Below are 21,055 nucleotides of genomic sequence, written 5' to 3'. Positions count from 1 at the left end.
CCATTCAAAATACATTATATATTTTAAAAGATTTTTCAGAATATCAGATAAACAAAATGCACTTTCCTCCCAGTGTTTCCACCCAACAATGTAATTTCTCCAACAAGAGCTGAGGAAGAACTGACAGCTGTTAGATAACAAATTTAAAGGTTTGCCAGTCAAACTTGAAATGGAAAAAAACAAACTGAATAAAATGATGGAAGTACAGTTACAAAAAAAAAGAGCAGTAGAGAAAACAGAAATGAAGACTTTTGAAGAACTAATCTTAGACTGTGTACTTTGAATAGATATACCCTGTATGTAATGTGAGTAATGTGATTAAACTGTCTCACTACCTGTAACGTATACACCAAAAGTTTTGAATTGTGAAAACATTTGTTATTTTGCAAGCTTTTTCTCAATGTTGACCTTCATTAAAACACACACACACAAACAAACACACACACCTACACAGCTTACAGTTTCTTAAAGAATACACGAGACAATAAAAAAATAATAAATAAAAGAGTCAAACTTTTTGGCTGGGAAACAGAGGCATAACAGGGCTAACAGTAAAAACCAAACAAAAAAAAAAAAGAGGACTAGATTCTAGACAGACAGGAGTGGCAGACGGACAGCAGATTGAGAGAGGATGGTGAACAGTGGGTCTGGAGTATCGCTGGCACACTAGGTGTGGCCTTTGAGGGTGCCCTTGGCCCTTTATGTTGTAGCAGAGGCTACAGCACCACAGGGTACTGACTGAGTGACAACTGGCATTCAAATGGTTTCCATGAAGAAGTGGGCTTCAAAAAAAGAGGAAAAGAAAGTACCACACCCTTGTTAGTGATGCCACTGCATTTCACTCTCCTCCTCTATGTTTCTCTGCCCACGTCTTCCTGCCATCACTGAGTCTTCTGCTGCAAGGCCCCACACAACAGGCTTGTTTCCTTCCTCTTTTCAGTACCAGTCTTTCCGGAGGATCTCCGTCATTGCTTTTGTTGCCATTACTCTTGTGTCCTTTGGTGTAACACCTTCCTCAATGTGCTCTCATTTCCCACAGGTCACATATTCTATTCAAGCTCTGTTGTAATCACCTGCAAGCGTTTATGTAGGTGGTCTACAAAGTCCTTGTTGTGTGAGTTACACAAGCACTAACAATAGTTACCTGTCTATAACTGAGAAGGTTATCAAGTGAGACACAGACGAGTTAGAAACAGGGTGAAAGATGGAAGGGAATTCCTAAGTGAGTTGACAAGGTGGTAGGGGTGCTTTCATTAAAGGTGATGAGCAGTAGCAACGCCTTTCAACAGCTGTCAGAAAGCTAATTACCTGGGCTCCAACATTCAGAAACACACTCACACAGAGACATACACACATGCCTATAAAGAGGCCCTAGTAAAGCTGACCTTTTAAACAAGGCCTATGAAAAAACAGAGTTGGAAAGAAGGAGACGGCTCAGGTCTAAGAAGTGAAAACACACCAAGTTGGTCAAATATTGGAAAACACAGATACACACATACACTCTCCTAGAATTTACACCCTTCTGTCACAGCCAGCAGAAAGTCATTTAATACAGACTAATAAGCAAAAGCACATCCCTGATGCACACATTTAAATAACATTTTGTCATCTGTTTATGGCAGCAAGAAGTGTTATTGACAAAACTGTGGAGTCTAGTACCACATGACATGGCATACAAATTCTTGTCAACACATACAAACTTAATGTGCCATTATCTATAGTCCCTTACAAAAAAAGTATACAAGCCAAGTATATCAGGAAAGGCAGCAGGTGGGATAAGCATGCATCTTCAAGTCACATTTTAAAAGTGGAATTACCCCTGCAGTCTGGTGGTGCTCTCAAAACACCCTTTCTTCTTTACAGCACCTCATAAAGAGCCTTTTGATATATATACTGGATGGAGTCAGCCAAGCCAACATTTGGCACCCCCATCCCCCCCACTCCACCCCACCCCCACCCACTTACCCAACCACACCACACACACATCCCTCCACCTCTTTCCTACACTGCACAGCCTTGTCAACTCAAGAAACACAAGTTGACTACAAATAAATAAACTGCTTGTCCTCTATGAACTCAGCAAGTAAAGTTTCCTTCAAATGTCCATGTAAAACACGGAAGGAAGGAGGAGGTTTTACCAAATTTTATTTCAATATAAGGTTTTCAGCAATGATTTTTTATGGCTAGTGAAGCAAAAAGCAAACAGTCAAGTGCAGATCTCCGGAAAAAACATGCCTCTTCATCCCTGCGGTGAGCTCCAGCTGACTCTTCATCTGCCCACCAGAAGACAGAAAGGAGAACGGCTCACCTCCAGTGACTGGAGAATGAACCCAAACCTGGCTGTGCAGTACAAGCCTGGGCCATTGATCATGCCAAGAAGACATGACAACTCACAGGCTGGTGAGGAAGCAGACAGAGAGTGGAGGCAGGCAGACGGGCAAGGAGAGGAGAGAGGAGAGGACAGCCATCGAGGGAAACCCTAACTCTTTGATCCTTGAGTTGTTTCTCATCCTCCCAGACTTCCTCTCACCATCTGTAGCCTGGCTCTCACCTGTTTGTCTCTGGCAAGGCCACTAGAGCTCGTTCAATTGCTATTGCTTCCTCCCCACAACAATAGAAACCTTCAAAAGTAGAAGTAGCCCAGCCATGGCTGCAGTCTCGCTCTGCCAGAGGAAGTGAGGGGAAAGGAGGATAACGTAAACAACAACAGTAGTATTCACTCCAGCACTTTGAGGAAGCACCACAGGCTGAAGTGTGCAAACACAAGTCTCCCTTAGGAGACCAGCTCACCCACAAGTAGTAGTACAAAGTTCATTCCCATCAAATATGTAAATTACTGTGCCAAAATCTTTTACCCACAAAGTTTCCTCTTATTGGTTTACATACTACAACTGAATGACTGATCAAAGTTATGTAGCAATTTATCTAAAGACTTGTGATTTTGTAGTCAAAAATTTACAGCTGTACGCAGAATTCAGAGGAAAAGATGCTGTTTTTGATTTACAGTCCATCTGTATGATGATTTCTGAAACACTGGCAGTCCCCTCAAACTGTCACGAACACTAAAGAGTCATATCAGATGTAAAAGCCACCCTGAGAAACTTCTGCTTTGAGTGAACAAGTGGAACAATGATGCATGTCAAAAATTTTCACTTTTGCTAGGCATACAACCACCAACTGGTTGCCCAATACTGCCTCTGGGTGTGGGCTGTCAGAGCTCTGATGAGACACCCAGGTTTGAGCCATACAGTGATTCATTTCCTTTCATGAAGCACTGAAGAAGGAAATTAAGAAATGGAACAGTAATGTTGCATTTTTACTATTACCATACATTGTATCTCATCTCATTGACTCTGGCTGGCTTTCCTCTTTGTGTTGTCTGGCTGTTCTCACTGTGGTGCAGAAGCCAATAAGGGTGTATTGACATCAGGATAGTCTACTAGACACAGTCCAATTGGGGACACGACTCAGTTGTAGGGGGTTGTATTTATGTGGACCGACATCGCATTCACACTGCACATTGGTCAAACAACCCAAATCGTTAGAATAATATATCCACATTCTCACTAGTATTTAGCAAAAGAGAGGACAAGACCCGGCTGAAGAAGAAAACTCTACTTACGAGTTAAACATGGAGGACAAAACTATCGCTGTTTTTGGTTTTTTATTTTGTCTTATGCAAGTGTACTGCAGAAATACAATGTGACAATGGGCATAGTATAAACAACAAATGAGGCAGAGGAACCCTGACATGATCACTATGTATTTATCCACAATGCAGTACTAAGCCAAATCCAGGAAGTAACTTTTTTGTAGTCCACTTCCTGTATTTGGTCCGACTGAAACGGACCAAGACGGGTCTGCTTCTTTGACCCGAATCAGAATTCATTTGGTGCATTCACATTTCCCCAAACGAAGTGGACTTTCTGAACAAACAGATTCAGATTTGAATCAAAAGGGCTGATGTAAATGTGCCCTAAGTCCACGTCTGATCATAGGACAGTTACAGTTGGCCCATCAATCGGTCTCAGACAGTAGTACAGTCTAAACATATTATATGCTTGTTTGTAGCCACTGAAAAGTATGTACTTTTCTTTTTTCTTTTTTCCTGTGTATATGCATGCCTGCCCATCAGTGTGTCATGTTTGTATGTGATGATGCAGTTCTTGTGTCAGATTCAGTGCAAAACACCGACAACAGGGTCCCACTGAATCACTGAGCTTGTTGAAAATGACTAATTTGGTTACAGTGTTTCATGACAGAAAGATTATTAACATCATATGCTTTTCTTTTTTATGTAACCACTTGACCTGGTTTGTAAAAAGGATCTGAACCTATCAAAAATTGAGAAGAGATGTTATCTGGTGTGGTGGGTAAAGTAGGATAAATTAAAAGGAAAGATCACTTCCTTTTACCAAAGATAAATAAATCCCAAATCTCAATAGAATAGTCAAGAAACTAAAATTTGTATGCTTCCATAGCTATACAGTAGAGTATTTGTAAAATTTAAAATGTGTACAGTAAACAAAAAAACTGTGTGCTTTGATTTAAAAGACATGAAAGGAGACTGGAAAAAGAAAAAACTTACTACGGGCTGCTGTGTGAAGTTCTCCAGAAATTCTCAATATTTCCTGTCTTTACCTGGTTTCTCACAGCTATCTGATTTTCTCCACACACATTAACAGAAACACTCACAGATGCACAGAAGAGTATTTCTAGGTTGTTTTACACTGACAATATCTTATTCAAAATTTCCAAATGGGTGCACAATTACAAGCATGTCAGTTTATACACACCTGTTCCTTCTGGCATATCACACTGCAAAAATATACACACAAAAGCACCCTCACATAAAATGGACATGCATTACACAAACAAATTAACAAACGTAATTTACAAATCAACTCCTGCACCTTTACCATAAATATTATCATGGTAGTTGTTCATGAGAACATGAACAGAATTTGACAAATGTTTGAGGGATGAAACATCTCCCTCTACTCATTTATTTTTTTCCCTCCCCATCCTGTCTATCACTCTCCATCTATACCCGAACTCAGAAAATAGTTGTACTACAACAGCAACTCACCGCTCTCTGCGAAAACATTGTCGGTTGCGTAAACACAACCCATTCACACATACACAGAAAGAGGACAGTCGGGTTCGTCTGGGCTTCCAGTCTAGGCCTGGCTGTCCTAGGTCTCTGCTTCTCATAACTGTGAACCCCTAGCAACACTCGAGCCAATCCGTCAGTCAATAACACAGTGGTGACAGAAAAGATCTCCTCACATTCAGCTTGCACATTGCTCCACGATGGCAAACACATGATTCCATATGCTTTAAACAACCATACATGTGTAGAGTATATCACATGCTCAACATAGAAATAAAGCTCTTAGGCACATATTAGTATAGCCAACACACATCCACTCTCAGTCTGACAACTGCCAATGCCTTTGTTCAAGGGAAAATGTGTCTGGCAGCCACAGGGCTGTTCTCAGTAAACAGCTACAATAGCAGGAGTCAGACATGGATGTTGGAATGGGCAGCCGGAATACCTCTGTGACCAACAACTATCTGAAAGTCAACATTTTGAACTCAGTTAGAGCTCAAATAATGATGCAGATTAATGGCTTCATAACAGCAACTTCCGCCATACTGTGCTCCGCACACTTGAAGCTGAACAGGATTCCTTGCACTGTTTTGAGAGTCAGTTCCAGTGAAATACGGCTTTTAAATCAAATAACACAGACAAGAAAGCATGAGAACGTAGTTTGAGGTTACAGATTCAGCTTTCACACATTCGTTGATTAGTTTTATTTACAGTGGTGAGACTGACACTGCAGAGTGGTTATAAACTGTTATTAGAGCAGAGCTGGATTCCAGCACATGCTTGAGGAATCTAGCCTGGCACATTGTCTGTCTCTGGATTTGACACAGCAGTCTCAATCTCCAACATCAAGCAAAGAGATATATAAACACCACATTAATTGACATACAGAACTTCACACACACAGTCCATACAAACAAGAACTGGCAGCCACATTCTTATTTATGCATAAGCAAAAGTATGTATGAAAAAGGGTAGTGGAAAAAACTAAGCAACAGCTAGGATTGAGTCTGTTTATTTATAGGTCACTATGCCCATTAATGGGCTTGGCTATTACTAAGGGGCTGAGACAGATTTGTGAACAAGAGGTTGTGATTCTACTGCACAAGTAGAATCTTGATGATATCGTTACACCATAAAACTATTTGCATGCTGTAATACAATATCGTACAAAGCAATATGATGGAATAACTATATGACTAATATTAGCTTAAAATTTTAAAATTAGGATTCAGTCTATACGCTTTCATTAAAAAGATCATTACAAAGTGAGGGAATATTGTTGTAGCCTGGTATACTGTGAGATAGCATGATAACATATTGATTATATTCAGATTTATATTCAGATTTTCTTTTTTTAATGGCAGTTGTATTTCAAAAAGTTCAATTACTCACATTGGCATAATTGTTTTAGTAGAAAATCAAAGGTTTTTCCCTGAACAATTCCCAATTATAGCTCAATGACCTTAGACGGTTTAAAGTGTTTAACTTCAGAGCAATATCATGGTAACACCTAACAACATTTATGTAAACTGGGACAATAGTGATCATTCTTTATTAAATCTCTCACTCTATTTTTCTGGCAAACACACATCTCGTCCTCCTATCCAAGATACCACAGTCCTGCCCCCTCAGGCATTCTAATCTTTTAATTGAATCTTTTGTAATTATAATGAAATAACAACAGACTTCTATCAGGGAGAAAATGATCGAGCCAGAATGTGCCAGCAATCACAGGAAGCTCTTACTTCTCTGGCACGTCTGCTGAGATCTATATCCCCATTTCAATTATCTCCTCAATTCACCTCTGAACGGCACATTAAGGGAAAACAAAGAGGCACATGCACCTATGGATGTCTGTGTGAGAGCGATGCCAACATAGTGACAAACTATTCAAGTGATCTGTTACGGTTCAGGCTCTTGTATTGCTTTTAGCATCAGAATCTAAACTGTGTTAAAAATGTTCAAGCTACAGAATGATTGCATATTGGTGAGGAAAAACACACTTTCCCTTTTTTTGACCCCAGAGAACTGCTAAACGTAATTGTCTCATTCTTCTACTCAAATGAACATGACAGAGAGGGTATTGGTCTGCATGGGCTCTCTCAAATGGCTTCCCTAGCAGTTGACTAATTCAGTTCTCATTGATGTATGACTAAATCAGTGTCCATTACCCTTATGTGTGGGGCAGCTCAGATGTAGTACCAGCTCAGAAGCATAAGGCACTTAAGAGCATTACACAGGCCAAGCTGATTGAAAGGGTCTCCTTTTTAGTGAGCTGACAAGGCCACCACACATGCAGTAGATCTGACATTGGCCAGGCAGTAGCCTCTGACTAACCTCTGACATTGAGGTCTCCCACTATCGCACTAAAAACAGGAAAACTGACCACACACTTTTAAGTAAGCCGATTGTCCCTGGCTAACAGCCAACTGCAGTGACACTTATCATTGCAGCAGATTTACAACTAATATAACAGGATTTACTCATTTTGTAGAAGACTTAGGGGAAACACATTTTAATCAAACAAGTAAGGCTTTGGTATCCATATATTTTTCTGAAATGCTCCTCAATTTCTACATTTGCCAGACAGCTGAATTTCTTTAAAGCAGAAAAAAGAAGAAGAAAACACTATGACTTCAGTAATTTATTGTTAGGTACCATGGCAGGGCCAGGTGACTGTTTTCACAAACACAGTGGTTAATATGGTGTGCAGAGTGCATGCTTCTGTGAGTGTGACATTAAGAGACAAGCAGATTGTTGTGCAGCTGGGCTAGCTTTAATGAGATATCAGACTCATCAATTCATCAGCTTTGTTGATGAGGACAATGAGGGGCAAGTGCTTTAGTAAAGAGAGGAATTATGGCTCCTTGTGCAGGGATAGGACAGCCTTGTTTACAGAGGTTACTGATCACAGAAGGTTTGAAACAGTACACCATGCCAGCCTCCACTTTGCTCTGCTCTCTGCTCTCATACCCTCGAGGCAGCATCTCAGCACTTCTTATACCTTTGATTTTGACGAACAAAGCCTTAAAAGAAAAATGTCCCTTTGGAATCTGGGAGCCTGATTTTTAAATGTGTGCATGTGTGTAAAACGGGTTAAATGGAGAGGCCATATAGGCTTGATTGATTAAATAAACAAATCTCATCTTGTTATCATCAGGGCTCCCCTAGCTGAGAAGAGCAGAGCAGGCTGGGCTGGCTGGAGTTCCCTCTGGCCTCAACCTCCACTGACAGCGCATCTGTCTTCATTAAAGCTTAGCCAGTGTGCATGACGGCCACTGAAATGCTGGTGTCTTCACGATTAATGAAGACAGATCACCCCCCCCCCCCTCCCAAGAGGCAATAGCAAGGAACAAAAAGCACAAGGGTGAGCTAACAGAGGAATACACACAAAAAAGTCACAACCACTTTAACGCAGCCCCTAAGAAACAAGAAAACAACCAACTGATTGCCCCAGCTCATCTTACACTCTTGATTGTTTTTCCACTGTCATATATGGCTTGGCTCTGTCCACACTTTTCCCTCCATGCTCCCCCCAACTCTTATTCCACTGTCACAGTCATCACATGGCAGCAGTAACCCCCTGGAAGTGTGTGGAAATGGCACACAGTTGTTGTTAAGTCCGTCATTGAACAAGAGAGAGAGAAATGATAGAAACAGAGGATAAGAGGATAAGAGAGCCAAAAAAAAATGGTCAGAATCCTTTGGCATTTTTTAGACTTTGTATGCATTCCCATTTCTTCGTTCACTTATGTGCTAATGAATAAATTTAGTTATTAATTCAAGGTTATTTGGCTGAAAAGAATATCCTTATCAATCGAGCATTCACACACATAAATCAAATCTGTGATCTACAAAGACTGCAGCAGACTGCATAAAACTTTTAGCATCTGTAATATCAGAATAGCCTTTGTTTGTCATTAGTAACCACACAACTGGTATAAAAACTGCACTGTTCAAAGTGTATTCTCTTCCTGTCAGCCGCTAAACCTTTTCCGCTTTAACATGGCAAGGTGAAATCTCAGGTGGCTCATATTCACACTGAAACTTGACTCCATGGGTGCAATCTCAAAAGTCAAACATAGAGACACAGGCGGGAATCAAACAATCACATAAAAACACAGATAAACAATAAATAGAATATAATAGCAAAGCACTTATATTTCACATGTCTAAGTGGCCCAAACTAGTAGTGAGAGGAAAAGAGAGGAGAGGAGACTGTCTGTCCCAGTCTTTTCCTGCGCTGCTCTGTAGCCCCTGACAGCAGCCCCCTTGGCCAAGCCCTGAGGGGTAAACAAGCCAGCAACAAGAAAAAGTGTGTGTATGTGTGAATGTGAGAGAGAGACAGAGGGAGGCATGATTGTGTCACACAAGAAATCAAACAGGATCCCACTTACATTGAACACTGGCACTGCCCGTCCAGGCGAAGGGATCCAACCCTGCAAAGAAGGGGCTCGCCTTCCGCAGCATGCATGCACCGCGACTGGTGACATCATAGAGCTGACGGGGGCCCATTCCCAGAGCTTCCATACAGTCGAACATGGTACCCCCCACCCTAAGCTTAAATCACTAAGTGCTCAGTCTTGTCTGTGTCCTCCCGTACTTCCACTGCTCACGTCACTCGCTGAGCCAGTGACAACAACACACAGCAGCAAGAGCTCTTTGGAATTGCTTCCCTTCTTCCACTTATCTCTGGCTGTCAATCTCTGAGCTGTGCTTTCCTGCCGATGCAGTTTCCCTCTTTGCGTCTCAGCTGGAATGCAGGGCTGGTTCCTGCCTGGCTGGGCTGGGCTGGGCTGGGCTAGGCTAGGCTAAGCTGAGCTGAACTGGGCTGAGTTGAGCGTCACTCTGCCTTTCTACTTTCCCCCTACCCCTGGGTGAGCTGCTCCCTGTCTGCTGTAACAGACCTAAATAACAGCCTCTCACAGCTCTCACTGAGCCCCAGACACAGCGGAGCAAACCAACTGCTATAGGCATGACACTTTGAGAGGGGGTGGAGAGAGATGCAGAGAATGCCAGAGAGGGCGGGATAAAGAGAGGAACCAAGAGGGGAGGCAGAATGGAGGGAGCCGAGGGGGCTGTCCAGCAGAGCCTGCACTGGAGGAAAAAACTGATCTACTTATAGGACAAAACTTTATTCCCATTCTTATTGTGCTTTTTTCTGTCTGTGTTTGCATGTTTCACATTACAGCCTTAAATGCAAACAAACATGTACACACACACACACACACACAAACATCCTCCACTCAAATCTGGTCCATCTCTATCTCTACACTGCACCTCCCCCAGTTCTCTGCAGTAAATATGAGCCCCTTCCCCTCCCTCTGCTGAGCCCCCGTCTCTAATCATAACCATATTAAAGTCCAGCCACTGGCCGGGTGAGTATGTGTGTGTCAAAAAGAGAGCCAGAGACAGAGAGAGAAAGAACATTGTGCTGTGGTTGAATCCAGAAACCAGATGCCAGGGTAAATCCCTCCCTCCTCTGTCTGCTTGAGGGAACAGAGGATGGGCAGTACTTTCTATCTTTCCTTCTGGAAGTGCTTCAAAATTGATTAATGAGGGTTGTCTTGCTCAGTCCCCGCAGTGCATTTACACAGACAAATACCCCAAATATACAAACACACCATGTGTTGGACACACTCCTCACAGGTTCACTTGACCTTGTTTTCAATTTACATCTGTAAAAGCTTTTCAAAGAGATGCACTGATCCAGATTATTGGACAGGTTAGACAAAACATGTCTTTAAAGTATTATAGCTGATTGTTAAGCTTGTTTTTAATTGCAATTCACTCCATAAAAGAGCTATATATCTATATTTGGTCTTTTTTTTAAAACTATCTCTCTATGAACATAAACATATTCAATAAAAAGAAAAAAGTGTCCTCAAAGTGACAATAAATCAAAGAAGATCAAAAGATAGTCCCCATTCAATAAAAAAAAAAGACTGTTACTGGACCTAACTCAGCTGACGAAAAGACACTGGCTGAGCTAAAAACCAAACAGCTTGATACAATGGGAGATACTGATAATAGAATGGCTTGCGCCTGTGAGCTCAGCACATTTATCTCCCCCCTGTCAAACCAGTACAAGTGGTACAACCCAGCAGGCAAAAAAGAAACCATTTCCTGTCAATCTGTGTCGCTGGCTACACTCTCCATAAACACACTGTGCCCTCCCTCCACCATCCTCCTCTGTCTCACACTTCACTCTTTTCCTGTCTCATGAAAGAAACTATGCTTTCACATTTTAGACAGTTCTGAATTATTTTCATTATATTGTTTATTGACCTAAAAACTACTCCTCCAGTGGGGACATCTGGTTTATTTTCTTAAACTGGCAAATACACACATGTTCAGTCAAACACATGGGCTGACACTCACGACTGAACAAAAATCAGAAAAAAACACACACACATTTAAATAGTTATTTTGTCAAACAGTAAACAACAGTCATAGCTTTTATGCATTTCTTCAGACAACTGTCAGAACATCAAAGGGGGCTTTAAGACAAGAATAGAGCACTGAGGCAAGATAACTAACTGTTAACAATGCCACAACCAAGAGTTTGTGATTAAAAATGTCTCTCTCTTATGTTTACACCTCTCAACTCATGTACACAATAATTCAAAAACATGTCCTGGACCGCAGATGCATATCAGATTAAATCATCACTGCCTGGAGTCACATTTTTATGATCCACATGCATTCTTCTTGCACTCGCGTTTTTAGTCTTGTTTTTTGTTTCTCTCCTTACTGCCAGTTTCATACAGCATCCTGGAAACTAAAAACTACTGAATTCCCCGGTGCTCAAATGTTCTATGTAACATCAGCTTTTTTGCTTTATGAACTGGCAAGCTGCAACATAATCAATGTATAATATTGTGTCCTCACACTTGAAACCCTTTAGTTTTTAGAGATTTATGAAACCTATCAAATTCCCCTGGTTTTGACATTTCTTTTAACTGTGTTTGAGGCTATAACTCAGACTGCTTACCCCATAGGTTTTCCACTTATTGGATTGCAGCACTGCAAGCTACGAGTCTTGCAGGGCTTCTGAGAGTTTGCGTAGTGAGTTTAGACATCAAATCTACACATACTCCATACTGCTGCTGACCCAGGCTGGTCCCTGCCCCCCCTCCTCTTCCTTCCCCAGCCAGAGAGGTTGAACTCTAGAAGAAACCCCCACAGGGCCACTAACTTTCCCCCCAAACTGATCCTGCCCTCCCTCCTTTTCTCCATGACTCTCTGGCTCAAAAGTTTCTCTATTTCTCTCCTAATTTTTTTCTCCCCCTCTGTTTCTGCAAAAGCTCTCTCCATTTCATCAAGTTCCCTATGGCCATTTTTTTCTGACTTTTTCCTGATTTGTTTTAGTTGACAAAATTATCTGTATTTGTTTCTGTTTTTCCAGAATATTTCATTTTCAGTGGCTGCCAACTCATCGGTCATTCTGTGTTTGTCACAGCTTCTAATTAAATTCACATTTGGTGATTAAAACAAATTTTATTACCCAGAGAAAAATAATGCTTTATATTACTTTTCATGTCTGCATCCAAAGAACACAGCAACAGTCAGCTGCACCCAATAGTTCCACATGGGTTGTAGCCCACAAAATCAGGCTTTACTACCGTCTGACACCCTGATGCCGATTACAGATAAGACATATACAACACATTGTTGCCACTTCCTCTGTATACAGTCATTCAGGTTCCAACCAAACTGTCAACAACACAGTGCTGTGTTAGGTAATAAAAAGGAGCCTTTGCACTGAATACAACGTGGAAGTTCTGAAAGGAATGCTGAGCTTTTTTCCATTTCTGATGTGGGCATGTGTGCAGTGTGTGAACATGCTGATACAGATTGCTAGTGATGATAGAGACGCTGAACACCAGTCCAGGATGCCCTCCCACTACAGCCAGATTCCGGTTACATTGAACACTCCCCCTCCAAACACACATATACACACAAATCTCATTCAGACTTTCTTTTCTTTTAACCTCCAAATCAATATATTTTCTTTGGAATTAAAAATAAAGGAAATTTATACTTGCACGTGTTTATTCTTTATGAAAACACCATGAACTGCTTCACCAGTCACAGGTTTTAAACATGTTCAGTTCTGACATGCCATCTTATCCAGTCATCGAACTCACTCCCTCACAGTGCTTTCCTTGAAATATATATTTGTAAGATGAGGAGGGATGTGGGAAAGTGAAACAGGGCCTCTGAAAAGCCCTTTTTTCATATGTGGCCATCTTTACCTCACATCTTTCGCACATGTTCACATGTTGGTCCCACCAAAGTCCTAACAGAGCTACTTTTCAGAGCGCTATCAGTCTTCACTTCATTTCTTTCTTTCACAGTCTGCACTGTCATGACATTCTCCTACCAATGTTTCTTTTAATTTTTTTGGGGGGGTGGGGGAAGGGGGGCACAGTTCTCATATTTTTTTTCAGCCAAAAATACAAAGCCCCATGTAGTTTGCATAGACTCGCCCTGGGCCTGTGTGCCCTCCCATGCCATGAGGCCCAACCCTTCTTTCTCGCCATTGTGTGCTTTTCATCTTGCACGTGCTCATAAAGGCCTGCCGAACAAGATACTCCTTCCATTTTTAATACTATCCTCTTTATCTTAACTGTCATCATGTCAAAGCTGTAGTGTACTCTGTGACCTCTCGCTTTTTCTGACTTTTCATATGTGCAGGCATGCTGACATACATCAGCATATGCATACTCAGTGCACATAAAGTTGTAGAAAGTTTCCAGGACTTGGGGCAAATTGGCTCACACTTGCATAGAGGAATAATGAAAGGAAGTCCAAGGTGAGGGCTCAAAAGGAAAAAAAGGAGTAAAATGAAAGGAGCAACTTTGCATAAGCCAACAAGTTTTAGATGGATACCTCGAGAGCACCAGATATTCCACTTTCTATCACTTTCACTAAAAGTTAGTGGCACTTAGTGGTTGTCTAGGGAGATAAAGGCAGAGATGTCAGATGAAGCAGAGCTGTTTATTAAAGTTGAGGAGGATCCAGTCTCACTGATACATCAAGGAGACAGTCAGATCGTGATGCTGTCATCCCAAACAAGCACTAACAAATGGCCAAGTCCAGCATTACTAATGTAGATCATGATCACAAGAGCTGAGATACCAGCAGGCAGATGGCTCGTTAACAGCACTTTCTCTGATGAAGTGTTGGCTGTTACAGTGCTGAACACCTTGGTCAAAAACTATGACTAAGTGTCATGACCGAGTTTTAATGCTCTGCTTTTAAAACTCGCTGAATTGAGTTCCATTTGGCTCATGTTTTCACTTAAAATGATCAATTAATTCCCTACACCACTATAGAAAATTATTCAAATAGTGAGAAACAGAGACAGAATGAGAAGGTGATTACAAACAGCTTCATATCAATATAATCTTATCTTGCAAGAGTAAAATCTGTATTTGTGCGTATCTACACTTCAGACATCATTGCCAGAGAAGACAAAGGTCATCTCTGCATGGAAGCATCCAACTTCAGTTTTTTTTTCTGATCCAGTACCAAAGTTGTTGATAAAGTTGCATGCACAATACACTGCCTGGCCAAAAAACAAAAACCACCTCTTTGATTTAACTTAGCAAAAAGGTACAAACCTCATTCATTTTCCGAACTGCTTATTTGAATTCAGGGTCGTGGGGAAGCTGGAGCCTATCCCAGCTGGCTTTGGGTGACAGGCAGGGTACACCCTGGACAGCTCACCAGTCCATTGCAGGGCCACACACAGAGAGATGAACAACCACTCATGCTCACACTCACTCCTAGGGGCAATTTAGAGTGACCAATTAACCTATCATGCATGTCTTTGGATGGTGGGAGGAAGCTGGAGTACCCGGAGAGAACCCATGCATACACGGGGAGAACATGCAAACTCCACACAGAAAGGCCACTGACCAAACCAGCCAAGGATTGAACCAGCAACCTTCTTGCTGTGAGGCCACAGTGCTAACCACTGCGCCACCGTGCAGCCCGGTACAAACCTCCTATTCCATTAATGAATATTTTCTTCACTGATGGCATGGCAATGTTTTAAGATGACAATGCCAGGATTCATTGGGCTAAAATTGTGAAAGAGAGACACCATCTTCACACATGGATTGGCCACCACAGAGTCAGACCTTAACCCCATTGAGAATCTCTGGAATGTGCTGGAGAAGTCTTTTGAACAGTGGCAGGACTTTCCCATCATCCATACAAGCTCTTAGCAAAAAATTAATGCAACACTGGAGCGGGCAGTACAATCACAGCTCAAAGCACTCCAACAAAATAATGTTGGTGACCTTTTTATGGTGGCAACCAGCAGTGGCAATTCCTGGTCCAGAAAGTGAAAGTCCTGTCCGGCAGCTGTTCCGACCAGTCTCCAAACGAGCTGAATTTAATGAGCAGAGTTTATTTGCCTAGTAAACGAGCCTGTTAGTGAAAACAACTGTTCTGAATGTACAGGTAGATCCAAAAACATGGCAGGACTTTTACTTTCTGGACCAGGAAGCATTTTGGGTGAGGCTGTGTATTTGCATATAAAGAATCTCTAAAATCTCTGGAGATAACACAACCAAGAGCAAGCATTGAATGGTTGTGATCTTAAGGTTTGCAAATATGAGAAGGAAATCACAATAAAATTATATCATAAAGAATAAAGCATATACAAACAAGATCTGACAAAATTGGGATAATTTTGGGACCTGAGATCATTTACATAGACTGAGTATAGTGAAAAACTATCCCATAATCTAGAGATTCAAAATCTTGAATTATTTTTGCAAATAATGAACGCTGCTCATGCAGTCTGGGTGAGGGGATTGGGGCAACTTGTACACCTGAGAAGGCATCCCTATAGCTTAATGATGTTGAGTTTGGAGTGGTAAATGTGGCATTTTTTCAGGGAAAGCTTGTTCATTTCAGTAAACAACACCAAACCCACTGTGTGTGTAAATTACAACATGGCTCAGACTGTAATTAGTTCATACATTTAAACCAATTTAAAAAAGGAAAAGCTTTGAGAATTACAGCAATTGACATTCTCTTATTCTCAAAAAATACAGGGTTTAATTTTTATCAAAACAATGAATAACACAAAAATGTCAGTTTTTCTATATTTCACAATTGTGATTCTAGTTGCATTTATCCCATTTTTTTCAACTATTCAAAAAAGTATAAAGATGTGTTGGATGTCTGTGGCACAAAGACTGTACTTTATCAGAGAGCATTTACAATATTTAATGCATTTTACCAGTTTTCAACATTTTTTTTAATCTGTATTCTTTTATTTAATACATAGTGTGTTTTTTATTTTTATTTTGAGCCAGTTCTGCTATGCAACCACTTTGTCACTCTGGAGATTGCTTAACTTGAAATTGACAGATATCAGCAGATTCACTTTGCTCTCAAGAGCAAATAAAAAATTGAAAACTTGGGTGTCACAAAAGGGCTTTCAAATTTTCAAAAAGAGCCAACAAGAGAAGCATTAGTTCAGTTTTTTGTGGGGAAGCTCATGACTACAAGGAAATTAGGGGTAGTCAGACTTTGATCACTGTTCTTTTATCCATGTATTAATGTCTTTCTCTTCCATTTAACTCACTCCGTCTTCTCACATAATACACTGCACACACATGTCCACCCAGTGATTACAACCCTACAATACTACCTACCTACCTCCATTAAGGGTGGACTGAAACTCAGCACTTAGGGAAAATAAATAACACAGTACAATGTGCTAACTGTGCTCTACCTCCACCAAAGAAGTCTTCATTATGTTAGTCAACATCATTCCCTGCTATTCCTCTCCTCCATTTAAAGATCCATTTTTACATTCCCCCTCATACCACATTTCCCACCAAAATGGTTCCTTTACACAACTCCCTGAGCTCCCTAAGCCAACATGACCTCCTTATGAGTGTGCAATGGGATTTGAGAATGCAATGAGTGTTTTTAATTATGTCATTATGCATGAGGATATTTTTTGTGCTGGAGAATTTCCATGCCTTTTCTCCTGCCTGTCTGAGTAATCTGTTTGCTGGAGTTTGTAAATGTGTATTTTTACATGTGTGCACAAAGCGCATTAATTTATTTGTGGTTTATAATGTCATACATTTCTCCCAATACACATCACCAGCTGTGTATCTCAACTCCACTACGACACGGCTGAGTAGACTGGTTTTTTCCCAAGTTTCTACACATAATCTATTGCATTTTTACAAATGCAATACTTTAAATTTCACCTAGTCAGACATTCACAACTAAGCCGCTCATGACTTCTCCGTTTCATCGCTAAGCATAATCTTACAATTTATGGTATGAATGGAAAGTCCAAACCCAATGAAGGACTTGAGTCTTTGGGCCAGGCCATGTGGGCTGAAGGAAATGACCCACTAGCTTTTCAAAACATCCATGTGGCTGCCTTTGGGGCCAGACTTCTATCCCCTGATTGGTGAAAGCTTAAAGAGGTGTTTCAGGGCTCAGTGACGATGTTATCACATAGTAAGCAGCCTTAATGGGCTTCCAACTGTTTGTTTGAAGGGCTCCCATAATGACAGGGATAAACTGATAACAGCCTCGGCTACAAACTACACAGTGAGCCATCAGAGCATCTCACAGACAAGGAAACACCTTTGCCATTTATTCAGATGAGGGCAGCAAAGATGTCCCAGCTGCCCAAGTACATGATCACATTGACTCAGGTGGGGGGGGTCCTATTCCTCGATTTAACATGACTGAAAAAGCAGTCGGGCCACACATCTCGCCACTGTCTTTTTCCAATGCTGTGTAAAAATGACATTCCCAAAGATATTCTGGTGCCAAAACAGAGTGCCATCATGGCAGGTGTCCCGACAGGTTGGCACAGAATGCATGCCAAACAAAAACAGGTATCACCCGCACTACATACAAGCAACAATTACACACAAAGACTTCTGAGGCTGGACAAAAAGGCAGATCTATTGATTACACACACAGAAACAACCACTGTGCCCTTTCTGTGGAAGGTATTTTCTCAGTCTGGCCTACAGATGGGCCCCAAAACAATGAACAGGACTGTTAAGCCAAAACCTAGAGAAGAAGTAGAAGGAAAAGAAAAACAGAGCCTGGGGAATGTCTAAACCAAGGCCTTTTGTCTTCCCCATGAACATTAGAGAGAGTGGGGAATGAGACTGCTGTCAGCAAAATGACTTGTAACATTCTTTGTCAAGGGGATACGGCAGTAGGATGTTTTAAAAGCTGATAAAAAAAAAAAAAACAACAGTTTTCCACTGAACGGCCACAATTTAAACTGGATACTGGGCTTTATTTTTTTCTGGATTCAAGATTCAAAGAACAAGAATTTCAGATACTTTAGAGTTAGACAGTATATTGATATACAATAACTGACTAAAAATTATTAAGAATGTTATCAAGTAATTTATATGCAAACTAAATATACTAGAAAGTAAACTAGTTTTATATTGAAAATTGTCACTGAAATTTGGGGATTTTGGACCACTGATAGAACAATCCAAGCAATTTTAAGAATTCACACAGCATTTCAAGGCAATGGACAAATAAATATGACTGACAATTATGAATTCATTCATAACCCTAACCCTAACCAGCTCAAAAATACCCTCACTGCTCATCACAGTAAATAGCACTGGATCACAACAGCTAATGTAAACAAATAGATGGACTGCAAAGCCATCATCTTCCACACAAAAACCTGAGTTTAAGCTAATTGTTGCTGAATCTTTGACCCCAGTCTTGTTTGAGTTGTAACAGAGAGCTTAAATTGAAAAACTGCCCTGTTTAACCCTTGTGAATGATGCCACTGCCAGCACAGATGTGTCAGTACAAGCAGTCATGTATGAATCCCCAGTGCATGTGGTTGCCTGCGTCTGTTTGTGCTTTGATACTTGTTTTTGTTTTAACTCATGCCAGCTCAAAAACCAAAAAGAATCCATCTATCAGTGTGGTGGGATTTCTTTCTGCGTCAGGGGGTATGTTTCGAGTTTTTAGATGAAAGAAGTGATCTGTGTGTGAGTATGTGTGTGTGAACAAGAAAGGTTTTGTGGAAAGAGTGTCTCTGTTGGTGTGTTTGCCTGTGTGTTTTTCTTGCAGGGTGTGTTCTTGGATTCCACCACACCGGGACATTACCCCCAGGTGCTCTTTCTCTCGCGCACTCTGGGTTTGTGAAAATACCTTGAGGATTAAGTGGGTGGGCAGTGGCGGTGAGAAGGAAGAGGTGGAGGGAGGGAAGGGGCAGTGATTGATGGCTGAAAAGCTGGAGAGGTGCTCAGGCATGCTGTGGTGGTGGTGTGTGTGTGTGTGTGTGTGCGAGGGGGGGCTGGCACTCAGCTGTTGCCACCCACACCCATTATAACCCCTATATCCACCACCACCTACCACCCCGTAAGACCAAACTCAGGTCAGATTTCAAATAACTCCTGCTTACCCTCACCTCAATTCATTCTTTCCTCATTTCAGTCTCCTTTCTCGCACACTGACAACCTAATGAACTGTAGTTTTGAACAAGGAAACATCCGGATCTATAATCTATTGCTGATTTGTAGTTTTTGAGACAAGCAGGTGTTTTCAGCAATAAGCTATATGTGTTGGCAGTATGTTTCTAATCTGGCTGTTTTTTTGCATGACAAAAAAACACTAGTTTGCCAACAGTTTCCTCTTTTTGCTCTGTGCTCCATACATAATTCCTCTTTAGCACTTCAGTGTACAACAGTGCCCCCTGTGGTCAGTCTAAAATTACAAGCCTGACATTAGAGGAGCCTGTCATTGTATTATGAATCCTGCTTCCAGCTCACGTTTTTTTCTGCAAATAAGTGTGTGTCACGCTCAGTTTTAGAAAAGAACTACAGCATGGCTCATTTTCAGAGTTTTTCTTATTTTTAGTTATCATCGCCTCACAACAAAAAAGTGTTGTTTTGTCTTGCAGATTTGTTGCCTGCCTCACAAAAACTTTGCACACACGCATTGCACACACAAACACGTTATTGAAGCCGGAGTCAGAGTTTGTGGTCTTAACCACATCTTCTATAAGCATTGAGCATATGAGGAAACCACAGGAGTAGAGTAATTATTGTTACAGTGAAAACAGACTTTTTCCTCATGGTTTCTTTGGTAGATTATTTTTCTACCACTCATCCTATATGACAAACAAACCTTGAAGTTTTACTATTTTCTCAAAATTACACATAATAAATTGCAATTCAAACAGTCATATGGTCCATTTTTCAGAAAAAGTCCAAGTTTTTTAATGGGACTTGAGTGAAATGATGGTAATGGCCTTATTTATATTGCATGTGCAGTTTAAGCTGAGTTGGAAATGACACATGAGAGGGAATGCCATTCCAGTACACACAGTAATGAAAATTACTTACAGAGGGCGGCCATCTCTTTGGGCAGGTCAGCCCCAAATCTCCCAAACAGGTTGCTGTTGGCCAACAGGTCAAAGGGGGAGTGGCTTCTCATCGAGTTGAAGGGAAAGGGATAGACAGCAGGTGGGAAGCCGGTCATGTGACCCACCTGCTGTTCCCTGTTGGTAGCCATGGCGACGGAACACCCAGAGGTCCGCAGCACGCCGGCAGGCTCTTCCAACACCTGGAAATCCTGGACAGAGTTCAAGTCCACGTCTTCCGTATGTGCAGCGGTGTGTTGTCCGGTTTGCTGAAGGAGAGACAGAGCTCACTTGAGAGGAAGTATCCAGTCAGTTCCTGAGAAAGAGACAACAGAAATGTATGTTAGCATTTTAATTTCAAACTTATAAATTCACCACATTAAACCCAAAGATAAGAGTTTGAGCATAAATATGAAGATAAAATCTGTGATTTGTGTTTAGATCCTCACTGGATTTCACCTCACATCTCTGAGCCCATCTACATTCTGGGACAGGGGATAGTTTATGCATTGTTTTAATGAAAGAAGGCG

The 21,055-nt window shown here is 41.2% G+C and overlaps 1 protein-coding gene across 2 annotated transcripts in view; it reads right to left on the bottom strand.

The window, feature by feature from the left end:
• Positions 1–20,677, bottom strand: part of rarga (retinoic acid receptor gamma a) — a gene marked incomplete at its 5' end in the record, with an annotated part of 30,198 nt that extends 9,521 nt beyond the window's left edge. Inside the window, one exon of one of the 2 annotated variants that reach the window (XM_079239489.1) lies at positions 20,509–20,677. In XM_079239489.1, the coding sequence (XP_079095615.1) occupies positions 20,509–20,677 (169 nt within the window). Of the gene's footprint in view, positions 1–9,510; positions 9,992–20,508 lie in introns of those variants that run through there. The other variant, XM_079239490.1, reaches the window with a different exon arrangement.
• Positions 20,678–21,055: the final 378 nt, after the last annotated feature.

Source organism: Telmatherina bonti, assembly GCF_933228915.1.
Source record: "Telmatherina bonti genome assembly, chromosome: 4".
NCBI classification, from domain to species: domain Eukaryota; kingdom Metazoa; phylum Chordata; class Actinopteri; order Atheriniformes; family Telmatherinidae; genus Telmatherina; species Telmatherina bonti.
The sequence above is the reverse complement of the archived record's forward strand: the minus strand, read 5'-3'. Positions and strand labels throughout refer to the sequence as shown.